At 38.6% G+C, this 22834-nt stretch overlaps 4 protein-coding genes across 4 annotated transcripts; 2 read left to right on the forward strand and 2 right to left on the reverse strand.

Moving 5' to 3' along the window:
• The first annotated feature begins 1448 nt into the window (after positions 1–1448).
• LOC137718533 (chorismate mutase 2) lies at positions 1449–3261 on the forward strand. Its single transcript, XM_068458085.2, has 5 exons — positions 1449–1816; positions 2025–2111; positions 2221–2364; positions 2687–2779; positions 2869–3261. Exons 1-5 carry the CDS (start codon positions 1604–1606, stop codon positions 3121–3123), a joined length of 792 nt encoding a protein of 263 aa, XP_068314186.2. The 5' UTR covers positions 1449–1603; the 3' UTR covers positions 3124–3261.
• Positions 3262–4148: 887 nt separating this feature from the next.
• Positions 4149–12462, forward strand: LOC137717284 (DNA-directed RNA polymerases IV and V subunit 2). Its single transcript, XM_068456592.2, has 8 exons — positions 4149–4597; positions 6278–6775; positions 7140–7352; positions 7584–8479; positions 8883–9174; positions 9859–10809; positions 10915–11186; positions 11712–12462. The coding sequence occupies exons 2-8, from the start codon at positions 6290–6292 to the stop codon at positions 12211–12213; spliced, it is 3612 nt and encodes a 1203-aa protein (XP_068312693.2). The 5' UTR covers positions 4149–4597; positions 6278–6289; the 3' UTR covers positions 12214–12462.
• Positions 12463–12636: 174 nt separating this feature from the next.
• Positions 12637–17109, reverse strand: LOC137717285 (ATP-dependent caseinolytic (Clp) protease/crotonase family protein). The gene is made up of 14 exons (XM_068456593.2): positions 16924–17109; positions 16706–16786; positions 16520–16588; positions 16305–16368; positions 15446–15525; positions 15113–15196; positions 14504–14588; positions 14296–14381; positions 14084–14205; positions 13890–13950; positions 13511–13609; positions 13326–13427; positions 13172–13213; positions 12637–13087 (listed from the first exon to the last, which is right to left on the reverse strand). The coding sequence occupies exons 1-14, from the start codon at positions 17053–17055 to the stop codon at positions 12944–12946; spliced, it is 1251 nt and encodes a 416-aa protein (XP_068312694.2). The 5' UTR covers positions 17056–17109; the 3' UTR covers positions 12637–12943.
• A 458-nt stretch (positions 17110–17567) lies between these two features.
• Positions 17568–22432, reverse strand: ENP (Phototropic-responsive NPH3 family protein). Its single transcript, XM_068457908.2, has 4 exons — positions 21370–22432; positions 19884–19953; positions 18478–19635; positions 17568–18346 (listed from the first exon to the last, which is right to left on the reverse strand). Exons 1-4 carry the CDS (start codon positions 21429–21431, stop codon positions 17819–17821), a joined length of 1818 nt encoding a protein of 605 aa, XP_068314009.2. The 5' UTR covers positions 21432–22432; the 3' UTR covers positions 17568–17818.
• Between the last annotated feature and the right edge of the window lie 402 nt (positions 22433–22834).

The following is a 22834-nucleotide window of genomic DNA, read 5'->3' on the forward strand; positions in this document are numbered from 1 at the left end:
TCATAACACTTTCCCTATCTAATATTATGTTTATGGTGTCACAACAACGGGATGATTTCCTTTAGAAGCTTCTCCATATAGCTATTTTGTTATAAAAAAAAAAAAAAAAAGGGACTAGTCCGTGGCGAAGTCACAACAGTCTTATTTAGGGGATCGAGAAGACTCACAGAGGCATTTCAACCTTTTTTTAGCCACTATCGTATTATTCATTAACACCATGAATCAAACCTAAGACTAGCCGCGTAGAATATGGATCTGAATTCATCCTAGCAACTAAGTCATCTTGAGGTGATTCCCTCATATAGGCTACTATTAGGTTTTATCAATAATTATTTTCGATAAGATTCGAATTCAGAAGTTGTCTGAAAGAGAATGACTTTTATGGCATTTTTGTACCGCTATTTTGGCGTCTCGTACAATGGTACATATATATATATAGATATATATATTTTTTTTCATATAATTTAAATTTATTGACACAAGCCATTATTACGATATACATGTCATGTAAATTGCTCTCCGCCCTGAACACTAGTGGAGACACATTAAGGGCTACCGTGGGCTATAGCCCAGGTAGCTTTCAATGAAAAATAAAATTTTATATGTAATTTTTATTGATTTTTCGAATGTAGCCCACAATATATTTAGTCACTAATCTAAATTCTCTTAGTTTAATTGTATAAAATTATACAATACAGTTTACAAACCATTTTTTTTTTCTTACATCATTTTTCTCACCGCTTCTTGTACATGTACAAGATTGGATTTATTTGAGTTTTAACACGTAGATACTCTGAAAATACAATATCAAGTTTATTTATTTATAAAAATTAAAATTTTTAGGTTAGCCCATCCAGTAAAAAATTCTTGACTCCATTAGAAAAAAATTTCATTATGATCGGACTATATGTGGCATACCACGTGCTTTTATATAAATGATGAAAATTTTGATTTGGCCCTCAAACAATCATTGTGTTCTTGTTTTTATTTTATATTGACTATTCAGAATTCTTGTTGACTCTACATATTCAATGGCTATGAGGGACGGACCGTGTCTTGACATAGACGGTTAAAATTAGGCGAACCCCGCCGAAATATGTATAATATTTTTGCTCATCACCATTTAGTGTGATGTATGTTCATTATCATTTAGTTTAGTCTATGTTCATCATCCGATTTATTATCGTTGGATGAGTTTGAATTTCGAAATTTGTGTAGTAAATAAGTACAAATCTCAAAGTTCAAACTCATCTAACAGTGATAAATAGAATGATAAATATACACCACATTAATAATGGTGAGGAAAAATGCACTTTTAAATATGCAGGTCCCACTCATTAAAAGCCGCCGTGTAATCTTGTCCACACACGCACACACGTCACCATGTGCCACGTGGACCCACACCCCCGCTTCTCTGTTTTATCCGCCCGCTTATAAAACCCCCCACCGCCGTCCCCCTCCCATTCCCACCAATCAAAGAATCCAGTTCTTCCTTCCTTCCCACTCTTTCTAACTTTCTGTTTGTTTCCCGAGAAAGTCACCAGAGAAAAAATAAAATAAAATAGGGGGCAGTCTTCAATTTCCTTACGTTTTATACATTGAAATGGCAGCGGAAGCGAACTCCAAGAGCGATACTTTGACGCTTGAGAAAGTGAGAGAGGCGTTGATTAAACAAGAAGACACCATAATTTACCGGCTGATTCAGAGATCAAACTTCCCTTTGAATTCTCCGGCGTACGACGAGAAAGCGTTTCCATCGTTTTCTGGTTCTCTGCTTCAGTTCGTTGTTAAGGAAACAGAAGCCCTCCAATCCAAGGTAACTATACTTATTAATAACCAGTAATTGGTAATTGCATTTCGATAATCTTTTTCTCGAGATGAACTTCCGAGGAACTGGGATGTCACGGCGGCGGTATTCCAATTTAATCGTGTGATGAAATTGGCAATAGTGCCTGATTGAATTGAAATACATGATGATATGACATTCAAGTTGTACGTCTCTAACATTGTCTCTTGATTAACAGGTTGGTAGGTATGAAAATCCCGAAGAACTTCCGTTTTCCCCGGAAAGTTTACCGCCTTCATTGCTGCCGCCACCGGAAAATCCACCGGTAATTGGTGGGATTTACCCAGAAAGTTTAACTCTCTCCTTTTGAATTTGTCACTAGAAAAACTTTGAACTCTTATTTTTTTGGGAAATAATTGGTTAAATTTGCATAGGTATTGCATCCTGCTGCAGCTTCGATCAACATAAACGGAAAGATATGGGATTTCTATTTCGACGAATTGCTTCCTCTGTTTGCAGCCCCCGGTGACGATGGAAGCTATGCGTCAACTGCTTCTAATGATCTTGATTGCTTGCAGGTGAAGTTAACTTTGAATTATTTTAATGCTATTGCGGTTGGTGGAAGGGTTCATGCCGCCAATACAAGAACTTTCGTTATAAGTACTTTATTAGAAATATGCTTTAAGTCCTTGTCCATTCGTAATCCAAAAGCACACTAGTACTTTCTCCGCCAAACTCATAAGCGCTTTTGTAAAAGCACTTTTCAAACTCATATGTTACTTATTGTGAGATGTGTTTAAGAATGCATCTAGAAAGAAGCACTTGTCGCTTCAAGTTCTCAATTCAGATGAATTGATCGCACATATATTCTCGTTGAACTGAATGTTGTTTCATCTACAGGCTATCTCTAGACGAATTCATTACGGATACTATGTTGCCGAGGTTAAGTTTAAAGATTCCCCTCAAGACTATGAGCCTGCGATTCGCGCTCAGGTTCGTGATTACCATTTTCCTTGTAATTCCATTTGGGGAAGTCTTTGGTTGATCAGAAAATTAATGAAATTAGGGTTTGAATATTTCAGGATAGGGAGGGTCTGATGAAATTGTTGACTTTTGTGGACGTGGAAGAGAAGGTGAAGAAACGAGTTGAGAAGAAGGCAATGGTGTTTGGGCAAGAAGTAAGCCTGATGGACAATGCCAACACTAGAACTGACCAACGCAATGTAAGTGAACCATACAAGGTTGATCCATTGATAGTTTCTCGCCTCTACGGAGAATGGATAATGCCGCTCACGAAGCTCGTTCAGGTTGAGTACCTCCTTCGCCGGCTTGACTAGATTCACTCTGCCTAAATTTTTCATGTTCAAAATTCTTGTAGTGACGAAAGGTTCATATTTGAATCGTTTATTGTGTACAACGTCATTCATCTTTGAAATTTATGATGCGATCAGATAATAATACAAAAGTTGTTAATATATTGTTGTATGTTTGGAGATGTGTATTTACCGTTCTAGTTAGCGAAAATTTTGTTACAATTGAGAGAATCGAACTTGTACTTTACCAATTATACTAATCCATCGGTACTCTGCGAGAAAACTAAGTATTAATGTGGAAGGAAATACAAGTAATGACTCATCTCTTTTCCATCAAATCTTTTGCCAAACATGAGCGCATTTCTCTATCTATACAATTCTTTTAAGACGGTGTTTTACCTAAATATTTTTGTCTTTCCTTATATTATATAAAAAAACAATTTCCATACACCGTTTTTCTCATTTTGTATAACCTATTTATTTGTGTACTTAAGTTTTTCCTCATTTATTCGATCTCCAAGCCAAAGATAATTAGAGATAGGGGTGGGCGTAAAAACGGCCGCAATGAAAAACCGAATCGAATTGTTTAAAAAACCGTGTTGATCGAAAAATTCAAAACCGGTCCAAAAAAACAAACCGCACCGGTCTGCTCCAGGTTCCTTTCTTACATCTCAAAAAACTGGTTAAAACTAAACCGGACCGACTTAAACCGGCTTAAAAGTAAATTACTTGACAGGATTGGCATATGCTTTTGTAAATCGCGGGTTGCTACTCCCAACTTGCACTTCCCCATTTTCCACAGCCTGTTATTACAAAACCCAAAGCCCAAACCATTTCCCCCCAGAGCAAAGACGACGTCGTAAATGCCAAAAAAGAAAAATACTAAAATTACGATAAATAACGAGCTGATAGAGGAAATTTTTTTCATTATGATCGGAACACATGTGATACACCACATATTTTTATATAAATGGTAGAAAATTTTATTTCTTACGTTATTAATTTTTTAACATATATATTACATCATTTATATAATGACACGTGATGCACCCATATTCCGTTCACACTAAAAAAAACCTCGGAGAGCTCAGTGCTCACTGAAACAGTTGGATCTCTTCCACCAAAGGTCACTGGATCAAGTGTTTCAGGTCTTTGAAGTTTCATCAAACGGTTCACTTGTTTTAATCTCTTAAAGTTATAATAATTTTTTATGTTGGATAAAATTTCAAAGGTTCGGATCACTTGATTTGGTGAAAGAGAAGGTCTCTTCTCGACTGGAACGTCACAATCCAAAAGTCCTCTCTCTCCCTCTCTCTCTCTCTCCCCCTCAAAAGCTGCGACCCATTTTTCTCTTCTCAACGCTGTGAGAGTGAGGACTGAAAAATTCCCCAAAAATCTCACATGCATTGCTTGTAAACCCTACTTTCGGAGGTTTCGAAGCCAACATTTCTACGGTCTGGGATTTTAGGGTTCCTTTTTCACTCCGATCGAGCTCACTGTAAGTCTGTATTCATCTCTCTGTTTTTAAATTTTTTATTTATTTATGTATTAATTTTTTTTTTCGGCCATGTGTTTCTTTTAGGAGCAGAGCTTTTTTGATGATAAATTTGTTAACTTTTCTGGTTTTATTTTTTGATTTTCGAAAATTTCTGGAGGGATTCTGGTTTTTAATGTGTTTGTTTAGGTAGGGTTTTAGCTTTGGGTTGGAAGTATTTTTAATTTTCCTGATTTTTCTGTGAAATAGGTGCCTGGAAAATTGTGTTTATGTAAAATATTGTGTTTCCTTTTACTGTGTAGTGGAGAAGGGAAAGAGTAGTTGAAACCAAACTGGCAAAACCCTAATGGAAATATGTGATATTCCAGAATAAATGAGGGTTGAGTTTGAAATTTGAATACCAAAGAATTTAATTAAGGTGTATATGAAATTATGAATACACAATTTCCGCATTGTTGCGGGTGGTGTTTTCCAACTCAAAGTTGGAAGTGCCATTAAGAAATATGAAGATTTGCATAGAAAGTGTGACATGTATACGGGGGCATTGCTATACTTATTTCTTTTGTTGTTATTTTTGAAATAAAATTGATAATTGGTAACTGTATAATTGAATTCAAAGGCTTTTTAGACAACAAAAATGGGTTGCTGAATATGATGGTTCATATCTAACATGTATATCTTGTTCTATTAGGGTGCGTTTGTTGTACCGGAATAGCATTAGGGACTAAGTTGGATTGGCTTGGCTTGGCATGGATTAAGTAGGATAAGAATAATGGAACGTTTGGTGCAGTATCGGACTAAGTTACGGATTAAATTATTTTGGAGAATCAAACAATTTTTAGTCATTTTTTCCTTTCCACATTTTTTTCTTATTTTTTCCTTTCCACATTTTTTTTCTTCTTATTTTTCCTTTCCACCCTCTCCTCCCTCAAAACAGTGACTTCATATCCCACGGAAAATTGAAATCGTGCAGAGGCTCCTCTCTGCAGTGCCATGGATTTCACAGCCACGTTGTGTTTCTCGCGCCTCCTCTGATTTTCTGGGAAAAATGAAGAATTTTTCTATTGAGTTTGTTGTTATCAAATGGATTGTTTTTCTTTTCGAATTTTGGTGGTTGGATGTTGAGAATTAGGCGGTGGGTGTGGTGGGTTTCAGATCTGGGCATAGGTGGCCAAACAGAGTTGCAGAGAAGCATGATTGCAGACGACTTGCAGCGTGCAGACTTTGTACGCGGCTTTAGAGACGGGATTAGCAATCCCATATGTTTCGGGCAGCCTAGCTAAGAACTGGTAGTGAAGGACTTAGTCAGCACGAGTCCGACTTGGTCCCATTAAACTTAATCCTTGTTCCAACCAGATTAGAAATCCCAGCTAAGCCAATCCAGTCCAGTGAAGCTTAGTGAGGGCAAACAAACACCTCTTAAGGTTAACATGTAAGAGTTTAAGAAGTTACGCTTTATATGTTGTCTTCAAAGAATTGATTGTCCTTTTTCTATGTTGATTTTGCCATGTTCTTATTAAATAGTGCTAATGTTGTTTGGGATCAAGAGATGTGAAGTTCATTCCCATTTTCCTTTACTATGGGTTTTTCTGCAACCAATTGTGGTATTATTTTAATAATTGGATGGCCAATTTGATATTATATTTTTGTTGTTTGTCTTCTTATCCTTTGCTTAATTGACAGATTCTGAATCCAATGGGGGCGTCATCGGATGCCAAGGGAGATATTGGTATGAGCAGCAAGGGAGAAAGTTTTACAAATGGTGTTGACATGGACATTGACGATAGTGATTATGATGATGAGTATGATTACTCGACTAGCCTGCAAGATCTTGGGGAAGGATTTCTGAAGAATTTCTGTAAGGAGGCGGCAACATCATTCTTCAACGAGTATGGCCTCATTAGTCATCAAATCAACTCATATAATGACTTCATACAAAATGGCATACAAAGAGTCTTCAGTTCTTTTGGCGAGATTATAGTGGAGCCTGGCTATGACCCGTCAAAGAAGGGAGACAATGAATGGCGCTATGCTTTAGTGAAGTTTGGGAAGGTTACTCTTGGTAGGCCAAGTTTTTGGGGTGGTTCTGACAATGATAAGGAGTATAATATGTTGCCTAGGCATGCCCGACTTCAGAACATGACATACTGCGCTAAGATGAAAGTGAATATCACTGTCGAGGTAAATGAATTTGATAATTAAGTTCAGTAGATGCATGAAATTTTAGTGCAGTTCTGCCGTCTCATTTTGACATTTTTTTTATACTGTAGATAGTCCGACTTATCTAGTTATGATTTTCAAGCTCTAATTCGCAAAAGCATTTAACATATATTTATTTGACACGATTCTTTAATAGTACTGCTATAATTACAAATCATGATACCGTAGTTTGATTTATCATCCAGCTGTATCATATGTGGTGGGTGTCTTGTTTGTGTAGTTTCTATGTTGACAACCAATTTGGACGATAATAATCTTTAAATATTTCTTTTTATCTCCCCATTACATAATGTCTTATAATATGTGGATATTTGTAATGTGCCAGGTATATAATCAACGACTTGTCAGCAGTGATAAGTTTAAGACTGGAAAAGAACGGTTCCTTGACAAGGAAATTTTAAGTACAGATACCAGAGACATTACGGTTGGTAGTGTCCCTGTGATGGTGAAGTCTGACTTATGCTGGATGAGGGACATTGAGAAAGGTGACTGTGATTTTGACCATGGAGGCTATTTTATTATCAAGGGTGCAGAGAAGGTGAGCCCAAAACTTAATTTAATTTCTGACATGCAGATAACTCACTATTATGATTGCAAATGAAATTTGCAGTTAATCGATGTGTAGAAATGTCAGTTTATCACTTTTCTAGAATTTTGTTTGTTCAAACCTACTTGATGCCTTTAAAATTGTTTAACGGGACTCTGCTATGCAATGTAATGTTTCTTTTCCCACGCAGTTCTAATGACATTTGTATAATTTATGATGCAGACATTTATTGCACAAGAACAGAGCTGTCTGAAGAAACTTCTCATTACAAATAATCAGGGTCTGACAGTAGCATATAGGTCAGAGGTGAAGAGGCATAGGTTAATAATTAGACTAGTCGGGATTTCTAAACTTGAAAACATTGAAGGAGTAGAGAAAGTCCTTACTGTTTACTTCATGTCGACAGAAATCCCTGTGTGGGTATGGTTTTTTGCCCTTGGTGTTTCATCGGATAAAGAAGTTATTGATCTGATTGATTATGGCAGTGAAGATGCCAGCATTTTGAACATACTTTTTGCCTCAATTCGCGATGCCGATAAAGCTACTGAAAAAGTGGATGGAGGCTTCCGTAGGGGGAAGAATGCCCTCAAATATGTGGATGATGTGATAAAGAAAACTGCGTTTCCACCCGGGGAAAGCATGGAAGAGTGCATCAGCTTGTATCTTTTCCCCAATCTCAGAGGTCTAAAGCAAAAGGCTCGCTTTCTTGGGTATATGGTGAAGTCCCTGTTACAAGCCTCTGCTGGTCGCAGGAAATGTGACAATAGGGATGACTTTAGGAACAAGAGGTTGGACTTGGCGGGTGAGCTTCTCGAACGAGAGCTAAAGGCGCATATTGGACATGCAAGGCGGCGCATGGCAAAGGCCTTGCAGAGAGACCTTTATGGTGATCGGGTTGTGCGGCCAATTGAACACTACCTAGATGCCTCCATAGTTACTAATGGCATTTCAAGAGCATTCTCAACTGGAGCATGGTGTCATCCCTTCAAGAAAATGGAGAGGATGTCTGGTGTAGTGGCAACAGTTGGGAGAGCAAATCCGCTGCAGACAATGATTGATATGCGGAAGACAAGGCAGCAGGTTCAATATACAGGGAAGGTTGGAGATGCCAGATACCCGTGAGTAACTTTTTAACTTATTTCAACTTATGTTTCCTGCTGTCGTGCAAGAGCTTTATCCTAGTCGGTGGTTCAAAGAATATAGCTTTAGCTTAAAAATGCTTTGCTCTTAGATTGATTTTTTTTTTTTTTTTTTCAGTTGAAAGTTCTTCCTTACACTATTAGAACCTTTGTCATCCCATTCCATATATCAACACCAAAAACACAATAAATTAGTTTCAGTTGTAAATGAGTTTAGGTTTCATTGGAATGAATTATGTACTGTAAGTAGTTTGCCATTCTCTTACTAACTGCATGCTCTATAAAATATCTGCTGCATTAAATCCTTGGGGTTTTTACTTTTTTTTGTTTGTGAGATATTTGGACAATTGAAAGTGTGGCTTACAGAACCTTGTGGATGCAGGCATCCTTCCCACTGGGGTAAAGTATGTTTTCTCTCAACTCCGGATGGTGAGAATTGTGGGCTTGTAAAAAATTTGGCTACCACCACAATAGTAAGTACGAATATATTGGAGTCTCTACTACCGGAATTGTCTCTCTGTGGAATGGAAAAATTGGTGGATGATACTTCTACCTCACTGCAAGGGAAGTTCAAAGTTTTTCTGAATGGGGATTGGGTTGGAGTTTGTGAAGATTCCCTCTCATTTGTCTCGGAACTCAGGAGGATGCGACGTAGGAAAAAGTTGCCACCTCAGGTTTTCTATTGTTCAATCCCATTGATGAGTTTCAAATTTCAAATTGCTTTGGTCTTGTTATGATGGCCATAATTTCTTTGTGCTTCAGTTTAGGGAGACATTTTGAATTACAATGCGTAAAGATTAATATTATATTACAGCTTTAGGAGCATTGTTTATCACAGTATTTCGTGTTCTAGTATAACCTTTTTATTTTTTAGTTGGTCTCTTTATTTCCAAGGGTATACTTCATAATTCTGTATTATTTGATTCCCAAGAAGCTAGCTATTGTTGGATGCTTTCCTGATCTATTTACATTTGCTTTATTGAGTTGGTTTTTCTTTCCTGCCTGTTTGATACTTCTGTCTTTTAATTAGGGATTCTAATTTGCTCATTCTTTGCTTATAAGCAATCAACCTTTACGTAGTCCTCAAAGTTTTAATTTACCTGCTAATTCTACAATATTTTTCATTCGTAGTAAGTAAATAGATGATGGACGTCTGCATTCCTTGGAAAAATTTAGGTCAACTGCTCTTCATACAATGGTTTTCTAGTAAGCCAGTAGCATGTACTTATGATGCATATCTCAGTTATTAGAATCAGTTTTCATATCACCTGCTATTTATACAGTTATTTTCCTTCACTAATAAGCAATTAGCTTGCATTTTTATGATGGATACCTAATTATGGTCAATTTTCTCTTAGGTGGAAATCAAAAGAGATGAAAAGCAAGGAGAAGTACGAGTATATTCTGATGCTGGAAGGATCCTACGCCCTCTCTTGGTGGTTGAGAATTTGAACAAGATAAAAGCATTGAAAGGGGAAAAGCATCCGTTCAAGTATTTCCTTAACAAAGGAATAATCGAGCTTATTGGAGCTGAAGAAGAGGAAGACTGTAGTACTGCATGGGGCATTAAATATCTGTTCATGGAAGAAAAGGGAAAATCTGCTGTAAAGTACACACATTGTGAGCTGGACATGTCATTCCTGTTGGGTTTAAGCTGTAGCATTATCCCATTTGCGAATCATGACCATGCAAGGAGGGTCCTCTACCAGGCTCAGAAGCACTCGTCGCAGGCTATTGGGTTTTCTACCACAAATCCCAACCTTCGAGTGGATACACTGTCTCACCAACTGCACTACCCCCAGAGGTCACTTTTTCAGACAATGACGTCTGACTGCCTTGGCAAGCCAGGACACCAACTGGGTAAAAACAGAGTTTTGCCGAAGCCCGAATTGTACAATGGTCAGAACGCGATTGTGGCAGTCAATGTTCACTTGGGGTTCAACCAAGAAGATAGCATAGTAATGAATCGGGCATCACTGGAACGTGGTATGTTCCGATCTGAGCATATCAGAAGTTACAAGGCTGAGGTTGACAACAAGCACTCCCTGGAGAAAAGGCGGAAGCCTGATGATTGTGTCAATTTTGGCAAGATGCAGAGCAAGTTTGGTCGGGTTGACAATCTCGATGAAGATGGCTTTCCCTACGTTGGTGCAAACTTGCAGAGTGGCGATATCATCATTGGGAGGTGCAGTGAGTCAGGAGCTGATCATAGCATCAAACTGAAGCACACCGAAAGGGGAATGGTTCAGAAGGTTGTGCTTTCTTCTAATGATGATGGAAAGAACTTTGCCGTTGTTTCTATGAGACAGGTAAATCTGACTGAAATAATATTTTTTAAAGGCATGCCTATTGTTTTTAACAAGTCCAGTTTAAGAATTTCCATTCGCTAATTACATTTGTCACTTTTTGAATAGGTTCGCTCACCGTGTCTTGGAGACAAGTTCTCCAGCATGCATGGGCAAAAGGGTGTTCTAGGTTTTCTGGAGTCTCAAGAGAACTTCCCTTTCACAGTACAGGGGATAGTTCCAGATATTGTGATAAATCCCCATGCATTTCCATCAAGACAAACTCCTGGTCAACTCTTAGAAGCTGCTTTAGGGAAGGGAATCGCCTCTGGTGGTTCAAAGAAATATGCCACCCCGTTCTCTACTCTGTCTGTCGATGACATCGCAGAACAACTGCATAGGTAACTCTGTCATTCTAATTCATGACTTGTATACTTCAGCTGCACCGCCGTTAAACAGTCCATTTTAATTTCACATTCCACCCTGGCATAATTTTACTTCTCAGACTCTCAGCCATGGCATTTTCTGTTGAAATTTCTCTCTGGATATTCAATGTGCAATTTAATACACGGCTTGTTAAATTAGTCTGAATTTTTACTGAATGTTTGTTGCTATATAAAAGAATGGTAAAAGCTTTCTTCACCGTGTTGTCCTGAGTATGTGCCATGGTACCCTGCATAAATTCACTTCGTACAACTGAATGTGGTTTTTTTCCCTTAAGGTTTCTGAGCACAATCATTTCGACCCTTCGCTTTTCAGTTATCGGTTCCTTTGCAACTTAGATTTTATTAGTTAGTAGACTGCATAAAACTTTTAAAGCGGAAGTCTCATGTCTGAATTGTTCTGGCATATAAGCAGATGTTCTTTTCTATTTTCCCCGTTGAATGAATTAGAGTTGTTCATGTATTGTTTACTATGTACGTCAGGGCTGGATTTTCAAGATGTGGAAAAGAGAGAGTATACAATGGTGGAACCGGTAAAATGGCTCGTTCCCTCATATTCATGGGCCCAACCTTTTACCAGCGCCTGATTCACATGTCTGAAGACAAAGTAAAGTTCAGGAACACTGGGCCAGTCCACCCTCTCACCCGTCAACCAGTGGCAGATCGGAAGCGATTTGGAGGGATCAAGTTTGGAGAAATGGAACGTGACTGCCTAATAGCCCACGGAGCTTCAGCAAACTTGCATGAGCGCCTTTTCACTCTCAGCGACTCCTCCCAGGTGTATATCTGTCAGAAATGCGAACATGTAGCTAATGTGATCCAACGATCAGTTGAAGGAGGACGCAAGATCAGGGGTCCCTACTGCCGGAATTGCAATTCTGCAGATGATCTTGTCAAGGCAAACGTCCCGTACGGAGCGAAGTTACTGTGCCAGGAGCTGTTCAGCATGGGCATCAGTTTGAAGTTCGAGACTCGGTTCTCTTAGAGTGAAGGAATAGTAGTGGAATGGGGGAGCCCTTAATCTGACTTATGAATATTTTGTTTAGTACCAATCGGCAGCTTATGTATATTTTCTTGCTACGACTTGTTATTAGGACATCTAACTTGTTATGTACTACTTATGTTTCCCTTCATAAGATTGTAGGTTTGACGAGGACAGTGTGTGCGCCCTCTTGCATCCAGATTCAAATCTCTCGCCCCGTAAATTTGAGGTTTCACTTGTTTGTTTGGATCACTTTGCATTTGTTTTTAAACAATCCAAACTGTTGTTTTTAGCTCTCAAAAATCATCTTTAAGAAAAATCACCAAAACTGAAAGCTATATGACCGTTGAATTAAATGGTGATTATTTAGAGTTGATGCCGTAATGATTTTACATTTGTTTAACTTCTTGCAAGATTGATCTATGATGAATTAAAATATAAGCGGTTTGAATCGTCGAAAAAAATTCGGGTCTTACATATAATTTCGTAAGAAGAAAAAAAGAAGTGAAACATATAACTCATCTGGATGTGAACCAAAAACCACACAACGACAAGTTCATGGTTGTCCGAGGAAGTGAAGACAAAGCTTTATATTCATTCTTTGACCAACAAAAAATAACAAGACCTCCAGAAGCCATTAGCAACTAAAAGCCTCTACCTTCAGACGATACAACTCTATTACAAACGAACTCTTAACTACTCTCGACGAAACAGGCGTTGCATGAGCTCCGAATCATTTTTTGGGTGAATCCGTCTCTTGCATAAATGGCTCTCGCAATGCTGTAGGCAGCTTCAGCTCCGGCTCAACGTCAGGAAGCGGTGAGAAATAGCAATCAACCATGTCTTTGGAAACATCTTTGAAACTAGGGGGGTTCCACTGCAGAATTGGGATGGAAATCAATCATACGATCGCAGCTTGAGAAAAGATTTATGAAAAAATTGTAATTTTCTCAGGACTAACCTTGGGCACAAAGTCCTTGTCTACCAATCTTGCTCGAACGCCCTACAGATGGATAGAAATGGGGCAATGTAATGTGGATTAAACGACGTTCACTCCATTGTTAACCCAAAAACAAAAAAAACATTCACTCCGTTAAACTTTGAGAACCACATACCTCAGAGAAGTCACTAGAGACCCGGTTGGAAATTGCAGCAAGAGATATACGATATTCACGAGCCAGACACTGATCCAGAGATTGAAATCTACCCTCGCGTATCTGAATGAAAAAATGAAAGTCAGGCAGAGAGTATAAAGCAATACAGGTCCAACTCCATAACGTGCTAGGGAGTGGTAACTCACCGATCGTAAAGAAACTATCAAACTCAAAGGGGAGGCTTCTTTTATTTTCTTGAGGACTGTTTTGCACCATTCATCATAAGAGTCAGCAGCTTCCTTCTCCTGTACAATTTATTTCCTTTTCAAAGTTATTCACTAAAGCATTTGACAAAATCATAGTATATTCGAAAACATTTGGTTATGCTTATCTTGGCTAGCATTTTCGTGTTATCTTTTCTATCCAGGCCTTCCAAAAAGACTTTTCTTCAAATTCCTATACCTCCTTTCAACACATTCCTAGACCTAACACTGATAGGCTACCGACGAATAATGGTATTATTAAGTCGATGAACAGATGGTACTATAAGTTCCTTTTGGTTTATAACAATTATCTCATACTTACCAAAGCATCAGTAATTTCCTCAATTGTGTCATGGCTGAAACATCTATCAATAACGTCGAGCCTAAGTTGACATAAGAAAATGGAGATAAATCAAGTCAGACAGACAAATCGATGATACTAGAACTAAATTCTACGGAACTGATAAATCTTAGTGTTATTGCTGCAGTACTGAGAAATATGTGATAGAAAATTACTTAGAAAGTATACTCCTCCTGTCTAGATAAACAAGGTCACCATATTGTGCAAGAGCTGTTTCTATTACAGAAGGTTCATCTGTAACTAAATTTCCAAGGCGTTCTTCAACCATAGCAAGTCTCTGGCCGGATGAGTTTTGATGACTATTAGAAGCAGATTAATGATAAATTACAGAAACAAGTAAGTATAAATATGTGCAGGGCAAACAAACCGCATTTAACGCATAGTGCGTAGCAAGGCGACAGGCAACCATCTCCACACCATTAAGCTTGTCTCCTGTAAGAGCTAAGTATTCTCCTGCAAACGAAAAAAAAAAAAAAAAAAAAAACAAAAAATGAAAACATAATTCTTTTAGATATATGTAGAACTTGAAATTGTGATAAAGGCTGGACATCTTAAATTTACGCAGGTTATGTTACCTAGGTAGCCAGGTAGACGAGACAGATAAAATGAAGCCCCTGCATCAGGATGGAAACCTATCTGGGCCTCTGGATTGGAAAATATCTGCAAAAATCCAGCACAGTTGAAAAGAATATAAATTATGCACTTGATTTAAGACACAGTCACACAGGTAGAAAAGAAAAAGGAAGAGTTATTTTCTTTTTCTGAAGACTGGAAGATGCATCACATAAAGTGTAAACAAGCATAGCTCGGAGTCTTTGACGCGCAAGGTTTTTCTTCAAACTTTAAAATGATTCCAGAGTAAAAAAAACATTTACATTTTCCCGTATAGCAATAATTTATCTTGATTGACAAAATATGTTGCACTATGCATGCATTGTAAAACTTGCACTTTAGAATGTTCAGCATTTTAAACTCTCAAAACTATCTGAACCAATCAAGCATCTCCTCCCCCCATAGTTGCATCTTCAACATGGTTGAATGCTTTAATTTCAAGTCGCACAAGACAAGGTTTGGGGTAAAAATCTTTTTCGTTTATGATGTTAGGAGATAAATCAGCCCTCAAACAAAAAACACAAGACCAAAATCTGGTGAAACCAATTGGTAAGTAAGCAGCAGCCACATACAGTCTTATCAGTCACCACGCGAAACATTCCTGGGATTGAAATTCCAGCCCCAGCTCCCATGGTGATACCATCCATGATAGCTACCTGCACAAATATGATAAAGCTATTATCAAAGCCACATTTAAATTTGACAGGGACTTGAAAGCACATTTCTATGCATAAACAGATCTTTATACTTTAGGAAATCAAAACGTATGTACAACTGTAGTCTGCTACATGCCTACAACCCTACTCAGGTTATGCAATAGAAGCAGCGCTAGTTTATTAAAATTATAACATACAATTATAGTATAAACTATAAAGCACATAGGTATAGAAAAGATATATACTCACATGTGGCTTCAAGTACGTTCCTTGAATATACACCAACTTATACAATGTCTCGAAAAACTTTTTACATTCATCAAGATTCCCTGCACATAATTAAAAAAATTGGAAGGAAAACAAACAATGCCATGTAAGTATCCAACGGTGAAGATTAGAAAAAGAAAACGGCACCAAACAGGCACGGAAATGTGCACTAAAAGTGTCACAAGAAAAACCTCAAGGAGGCATGTCTAATCACAATGATGTATCTAAAATCAGCATAAAAGATAAACAAGTATTTAACACTGAAGAAAAGATTCAGTATGAGAAAGTAGAAATGGCATTCCCAAACAGTTGGAATGCTTGCGATCAAATTTTAAAGTACATCATTATGTGTGCTAAAAGTACAATATTGAAGAATTTGTTCTCATTATGTTAATGAAGATAGAAAAAAATTACGTATCTAAAATCAGCATAAAAGATAAACAAGTAATTAACACTGAAGAAAAGATTCAGTACGAGAAAGTAGAAATGGCATTCCCAAAAAGTTGGAACGCTCGCGATCAAATTTTAAAGGGGTTTTTTGATATGGATCCAAATTAACTAAAAATTGGACCTATTTCAAAAGTCAAAAGTCACTAAAAATTGGATCTATTTCAAAAGGTGGTCTATAAAATTGGACCTATTTCAAATTTTCTCAATTTTAAAGTACATCATTATCTGTGCTAAAAGTACAATATTGAAGGATTTGTTCTCATTATGTTAATGAAGATAGAAAAAAATTAGATGCACATGGTTATAAAACAAAATTACTCTTGAGTTTATAACCGATACCTTGAACTAAACGAAGTGTAAAAAAATTAGCAAAACAAAACGATTGGGTTACCTTCATTCACTAGTTGATAAAGGCTAACAGCATCTGCTCCGGCGCAGAAAGCCCTCCCACTACCCTTCAAACAGCAGAAAATCAAATAGCACCTCAGACAAAGTCTTTCAAAATAGTTCTCAGCACATTGCAAGAAGTTAAATAATCCGATTAACGAAACAAAGCATGATGCCATTAAACCCGAAGACTGTTTTCTCATGGGAACAACGCAATACCTTCATCAAGACAAATCCAATGTCCGGGTTATCCTCCCATGATTCATACAGTCTCTTCAGTCGAGCTGCCTATAAAACCCAACAACGAAAACATCAAAAGATCCGAAATTTCTCCGAATTAAGCAACACCACCATAAAAAAAACTCAAAGGAAGCAACACAAATGAAGAACAGCAACAGCACAAACCATGGAACTGTTGAGAGCATTGAGTGCAGATGGCCTGTTGAGAATTGCCGCTCTCGATTTGGCTCTTCCCTCCACCGTAACCTGAGTTTTTTACGTTCAAAAACAAATGAACCAATGCAGAAAAAACCCAAACACCCAAATCGAATTAATCAAAAAAAGAAAGATTGGTGCTTCTCTAGAAATGAAATGGTTAGAGAGAGAAAGAGAGAGAGAGAGACCAGGTCCTGGACGTCGTCGTATTGCGCATAGCTTGGTTGGGCAGAAAAGGCTCTGCGATGAGAGAGAGAGCTGCTTCTTCCTCTCTGAGCCGCACACCTCCTCAGAGCTTCAATGGCTTTTGCTCTATGCATCTCTCTCTGCTATTCTTTCAGCGCTCTCTCAATCAGTCTCCAGTCTCAGCTAAAACCCTGAAACAATACGCACCGTTTTTACTGTAAATGCATCAATCATACTCTCTCTCAACCGTTGGATTCTCTGACTTATGATTAAGGTTATTTGATCAATGACTTCTGGTGGGTCCGGGCTTTGTGATTGGGTCCAGCTTGACCTGGATCGACTCACTGAGAGCCCAAGGAGCACTCGGGCCCAAAGGACCATAACTCAACTTTCACGATGCCATAATTCAAGGTGGAGAACTTTTTAACTGATGAATCACGTCACTAATCCGACCATACTCACAAAAAAAGAATCTCTTGTATGAATCTCACAAATTTAATTCACACAAATACAAGAGATCTCACCATGACTTGGTAGTATAATTTAGTTTTAAATAAAATTATATTCTTAAAGAAAAAAAAAGTAGCTAAACCAACCATAAAAAAATTTCGAATGCTTAACTAATCAAAATTAAATAACAGTGACATGCGGAAAAGGAAAGCGATTAGATATCGATGACATACAAGAAGTAGCACTTGACGAGAAACGCACATCATTTTTTCAAGTGGAACCAAAAGATGTCAGACAAGGCACTCAGATAAAACTGATTACATTTTAACTACAGTAAACTCCATTTGAGATAATATGATCACCAGCTACAACAAATTCTACTCCTTTGTACACTTGCAGTGGAATTTTCCAAACTCGTTCAATTCCGGTCAGCCCTGAAACCCCGATTTAGGAGATAGAATGCCTCCGGTGTCTTGAAACCGACTTTGAATCGCCAGGAACATTTGAAGTTGGACTATGAGAACTCCCGGATGTCTCCGAGCTCTTGTTCTCTACATGCCCCTTCCCCACAGACCACAATTTGTCAAAGATTCTCCTTGACCTAGATGGCAGCAACTGCGAACCACTTGCGCTGTTTTTGCTGCTCTTCTTGCCAAGTTTCATGTTCTTCTGGAACTCTTCGGTTACCTTCATTTGGCTCATCTGTTTTCCCAGAGGCTTGCAGTTTTCTTCTGCTGTCTTGTCACGTTCTTCGTCCATCTTTGTCGTGGAAAGTGAAGTGTCACTATGATGGTTGTTAAGGGCTCGAACGCTAGCTGCAGATCTTACCTGCTCAAAGAAGAGAACTTGAACAACGACTCGGAGTGGGAGCTTCTCGTTCTGTGCAGCATCCATGGATGCCTCCACTGTAAGTTTCTTGACATCCATCAATCCGCATATTCTTTTCCTTTCAGCCTTTGTTAAACTAGGGTGGTCCTGCAGACACGGGAACTAATCATCACTCAAATCTCAGAAACATGACAAGGCAACTCTAGTGACAAGCAAAAAGCATGCGAAGTAAAATCAAAAGAATAAATAAACCTAGCGGACATGGCTTAAATGCATACCTTCAGGTAGATGTTGATGGCTTTGTACAGCCCATCGTGAATTGGCCGTGCTGACTCGGGAATTGATTGGGACAACTCTACGAAACTACTGAGGTTAAGGTTTGGGTCATGTGCAATTTCCGCAAGATACCTATCAACCAGTCTACCAACACTCAACAACGTAAAAGTATCAGTCCCCTTTTCATTCTTCTCGACAAAATCCAAATCCCACTTACACTTTTCATGCATCACATACTGACACACAACAGACTGAACCAACTCAACATCATATATAGTAATCTGAGGAGATCGAGCGGGGATCAACAAGTCACCGACACAAGCTTCATGCAACTTCAAACTGATCCTCTTCACCAGCTCCTCCCTCAACGACTCGTCTGCTCCAACCAAAATAGAAACTTTCAAAAGTTTCAGCAAGAAACTTGATGAACAACCCATACCTTTGTCAGACGGCAATAAGCAAATAATTGTTTTTACCAGAGATTTGTTCCTCAAGGCGTGTTCGTCTGAAACCAGTGCATCAACAGAATCTGGCAACCATCTAACTGCATAAGTCTTCAGAGCCTCCCCAATAACAGTGCCATCCATTCTTCCCTTCGATTTCACGGCAATCATAACTCGCTTGTAGAGATCAATATCCAACTCACATATGTCTTCAACCCACCAATCCCTTGGAACTTTTTCAATTTTGTCTCGATAATTCATCCCTTCAATAATTTTATCAGGCTCTGCTAGTTTTCGGTTATACGTATAGGACCAGGTGATGTTAGTAGGGTCTACAGATGTTTTAGAAGCAATTGAATCTATGCATCTTCCGACAATCTTCAGATCCTCAGACCATGACAGAAGAGAATTGGTGGTTTGTAGAACAATAATGGAATCCTTCCAGCTACGGAAGATACTTGAGTTAAGGAACACCTCAATTTTGTATATTAGGTTACTGCGATCAACATCCTCGGTCATCTCCAGATACTCAGCAGCACAACGAGCAGCCACAACATTGTAAGCGTTCAGAGTAACAGTCATTCCATAGCAAAACTTTGCACAAATTTCAAAGGATTTTGGCCCACCAGGAAAATCAACCATGTCAACTTCTTCAGAATCGTCGTTGGCTTCAGATACTAGTTTTTGCAGGCGATTGCTCTTGGACAAGAGAGGGAACTGGAAAAACAGATATAATCAACAATATGAAACAGAGCTCGATTCAGCAGGGAAAGTGGCAGTAATTCTAGTAACAAATGTACCACTCAATAATAATCACCAACATTTCAGATTCACCGCTATTATGTCCATCGGAACATAAATCGAAAAAAACATTCATATGCACATATGACATCCAAACAACTCTAATGCTATTATAGTAAAAAATTATGTAAATTGATGAAAAAGGGTGGCGAGGAAAAAAATACCTTGTGAAGGTAAAACTTCACTTCCCCAACATTAATAACGACATCTGTTTGCAAGTCAGATGACACATATCTGCATGAACATACGAAAACCAATTAAATCGCCTAGACATGAGGATCATAGAAACTAGAAGAAGGCACGCATTTACAAAATATCCTATAATTGGATCCGTACGAGGCAAGCAGTTACAAAAAAATTCATTTATAAAATATCGGGCTTAAGTGCATCAAGATTTTCTTTTTCTTAGTAAAGTTTTACCATGAGAAGGTGGTTTGCGGAAAACTTCACAACCGATGTCAGATCATAGACTTCAAATTTGAGCTGTAGTTGAAACTAAAATGTCATAAGGAAACTAGACATGCAAGAATTAAGCGATTTTCAATCAGTTTCATATTTATTCAGATGACGGCAAAACAATCCACAGGAAGAAAAACCAGTCCGCTAATTTGTTTAAAGACAAAAAATTGCAAATGAGAGAAAATCGGTTAAGGTGGTTTGAACAAGTGAACTGACCTACAAATGCCCTAGTTAGAAGATGCGATTATGAGAGAGGCTCAAAGAAAAAGGGGTAGAGGAAGACCTGGAAAAGACTCTAAGAAAAGACATAGAGTACTTAGAGCAAACGGAATACTTTACGCAAAACCAAGGTAGTGGCGTTCTAGGATTCATACAGCCAACCCCACTTAGTAGGATAAGACTTTGTTGCTATCGTTTGTTGATTGAACCGATGTCATCGTTCACCAGAAGAATTTCACCGGTGTCATGATTACAGATCTTGGGGGCACTCCATATGACTTTTACCACATTTGGACCACAAAACTCGATAAAATAGTGACATTCCAAATGCAGGACCACATCCTGAAAGACAACTGCCACACCACAACTCCCTACAACCTACACTCTCCAAAATTAAAATAGGCAATACTTTTAAGGGGAGAAAGAATAACAATGATAGGAACAGCACAAAACACCCATGTGCTTTCTTCCTTCCCCTACCTTTGTTTTCTTGTTTATTTATCTCCTCAAAAGTTTCTTGTAATATCCTATCCCAAAAATAAAGGGTTTTGTTCTGGAGAGGTGGTAGCTAATCTTTCACGTTTTTTTCAGCATTTTAAGGTAAATAATTCACCACCTAGTAGTAAATTAGTAATTTCAGCCTTTTCTTTCACCATTCAACGGCAGCATTTGACCAGCTCTCTACAGAAACAGAGCATACTTGCAGAAAGAAAGAATAACTCAAACACATGTTTTTTGTCAAGCAAAAGTTAACAATTTCACAATTCTAGAGAGAGAAAAAGGACCCCATTTTACTTAACATTTCACAATTCTAGAGAGAGAAGAAAACCCAAAATTCAGAATCGAAGAGAAGTTCATCGAGTTCATAGCATTGACAGGAGAGGCAAAGAAAATTAAAAACAAAACGACACTGGAAAATATAAAAAGGGAATTTATAGGTTTTTTGAGAGAACAAATGAAAAGCCATTTTACCTGATAGACTTGCCATCAGCCTGAAATGCATCAGGCTTGGACCCCAGCTTCATAAACTTCATTTTTGTGCCAAAATACCCTTCTTAGCCACCAGAAATTACAGCACCAAAGACGTACAAACGAAGTCCTACTCCTCCACGGAGATTATAGACTCCGTTCCGTTTCTTCTCAAGCTGCGTCAATGCCAACCTTCTCTCTCCTCCCTCCCTCTCTCTCTTTCTCTCTCTCTCTCTCTCTCTCTCTCAAATGGCGGGTCCTGAGGAACTCTCAGCCGAACAGAGAGACAAAACCCCTCTCCGCCCTTGAGGACAAAACCAAACTCTGAGACCAGAAATGCCGTCTCCTTCTTCCCTTGCTCTCTCTCCTGTCCCTCTCTCTAAAACACGCAATCAGCAGACCATAAACGTTTGGAACGAGACAAGCACTGTCCCTGCCCTTATCGCAAAAGCCTCGACCTTTGCGCCCTCCCCATTCGTTTCCCAAGCCTTTGTGATGACATTGATGACGCTTCTTACACAAAACCCACAACTATTTCCGCCCAATCGCAAAAACCCACAACCCAAAATATAAAAAAGTTGGACAAAGTATTGAATTTTCAGAGGATTTTATGAATAAACCATGCGCTGTCTCTCTTGTTTCCCTCTCTAACCCACAACCCGAAAAATCAAAAAATGCAGAAAGAATCAATTTTTCAGAGGATTTTAATGAATAAACCAAACCCCACTCTCTCCTCTCTCTCTCTGCTTTCTCTCTCTAACAGTCTGCAAGCAGAGAGGGAATAATAAATTGTCGCCGCCTTTGCTTTAAATCACTTCCTGATCCGCTGAAGATCTTCCCCTCTCGTCGTTTCTTTATGATTTTTTTTCCCAAGGCGCGAATCTCGACGACGACTCGATATGTAATCTGACGCGGCTGTCTCCTCCCCGCTCTGAAATTTGCAGCGAAAGAGGAAAGGAGAGAGGGTGGGGGAAAGTTAGAGAGAGAAAGTGGTGGTGGTGGAGTGAGGTTTGGGTCTAGTGAGAGAGTGCGTGGGTGTGTATAGAGAGTAGGGGACTGTGTTAACAGAGTATCTCAAAGGACTTTTAAGAAGCTTTTATGCCGTTAATGCACGCCACCCTTTCATGGACGATTTTACCCTTGGTATTTTGTCATTTATGCCCGATGTGTCCCTTCTCTTCTCGTCGTCTTTGCTTCGCGGGAGATCTTGAGTTACGCGCCGGCGAGGGAGAGTGGGCGGGGTTGGTGGGGTCCTTGTGCCGGGTGGATGTTCCTGGCGTTTGACGCGTAGCTAAGACGAGGAACTTTTGACTTTGGACGCCAAAGTCTATATTTAACTTAAGTATGAGAATTCGATAAGGATTGTTCGTCTTCGAAAACAAATTATATGACACGGATATATTAATATTATAATTTTTTATTGACAATACAAAGTAAATGACTTGTATCATCGTTCGAGTAGGATTTT

This window comes from Pyrus communis, chromosome 8 (assembly GCF_041283825.1).
Source record: "Pyrus communis isolate YQ-2024b chromosome 8, ASM4128382v1, whole genome shotgun sequence".
Classification (NCBI taxonomy): Eukaryota; Viridiplantae; Streptophyta; class Magnoliopsida; order Rosales; family Rosaceae; genus Pyrus; species Pyrus communis.

Bases quoted from the DNA above. Each gene is read 5' to 3' on its own strand.
- LOC137718533 (XM_068458085.2), top strand. From the start codon at position 1,604: ATGGCAGCGGAAGCGAACTCCAAGAGCGATACTTTGACGCTTGAGAAA. The intron at 1,817-2,024 runs GTAACTATACTT...CTTGATTAACAG, and splicing joins CAGAAGCCCTCCAATCCAAG to GTTGGTAGGTATGAAAATCC. The intron at 2,112-2,220 runs GTAATTGGTGGG...AAATTTGCATAG, and splicing joins CGCCACCGGAAAATCCACCG to GTATTGCATCCTGCTGCAGC.
- LOC137717284 (XM_068456592.2), top strand. From the start codon at position 6,290: ATGGGGGCGTCATCGGATGCCAAGGGAGATATTGGTATGAGCAGCAAG. The intron at 7,353-7,583 runs GTGAGCCCAAAA...TTTATGATGCAG, and splicing joins TTATCAAGGGTGCAGAGAAG to ACATTTATTGCACAAGAACA. The intron at 11,187-11,711 runs GTAACTCTGTCA...TATGTACGTCAG, and splicing joins ATCGCAGAACAACTGCATAG to GGCTGGATTTTCAAGATGTG.
- LOC137717285 (XM_068456593.2), bottom strand. From the start codon at position 17,055: ATGCATAGAGCAAAAGCCATTGAAGCTCTGAGGAGGTGTGCGGCTCAG. The intron at 16,589-16,705 runs GTTTGTGCTGTT...TGGGTTTTATAG, and splicing joins ATGCTCTCAACAGTTCCATG to GCAGCTCGACTGAAGAGACT. The intron at 13,951-14,083 runs GTAATTTTCTAT...ATGTCAACTTAG, and splicing joins AGGAGGAGTATACTTTCTAA to GCTCGACGTTATTGATAGAT.
- ENP (XM_068457908.2), bottom strand. From the start codon at position 21,431: ATGAAGTTTATGAAGCTGGGGTCCAAGCCTGATGCATTTCAGGCTGAT. The intron at 19,954-21,369 runs GTAAAATGGCTT...ATGTTCATGCAG, and splicing joins GCTGATGGCAAGTCTATCAG to ATATGTGTCATCTGACTTGC. The intron at 19,636-19,883 runs GTATTTTTTTCC...CTGTTTTTCCAG, and splicing joins TGAAGTTTTACCTTCACAAG to TTCCCTCTCTTGTCCAAGAG.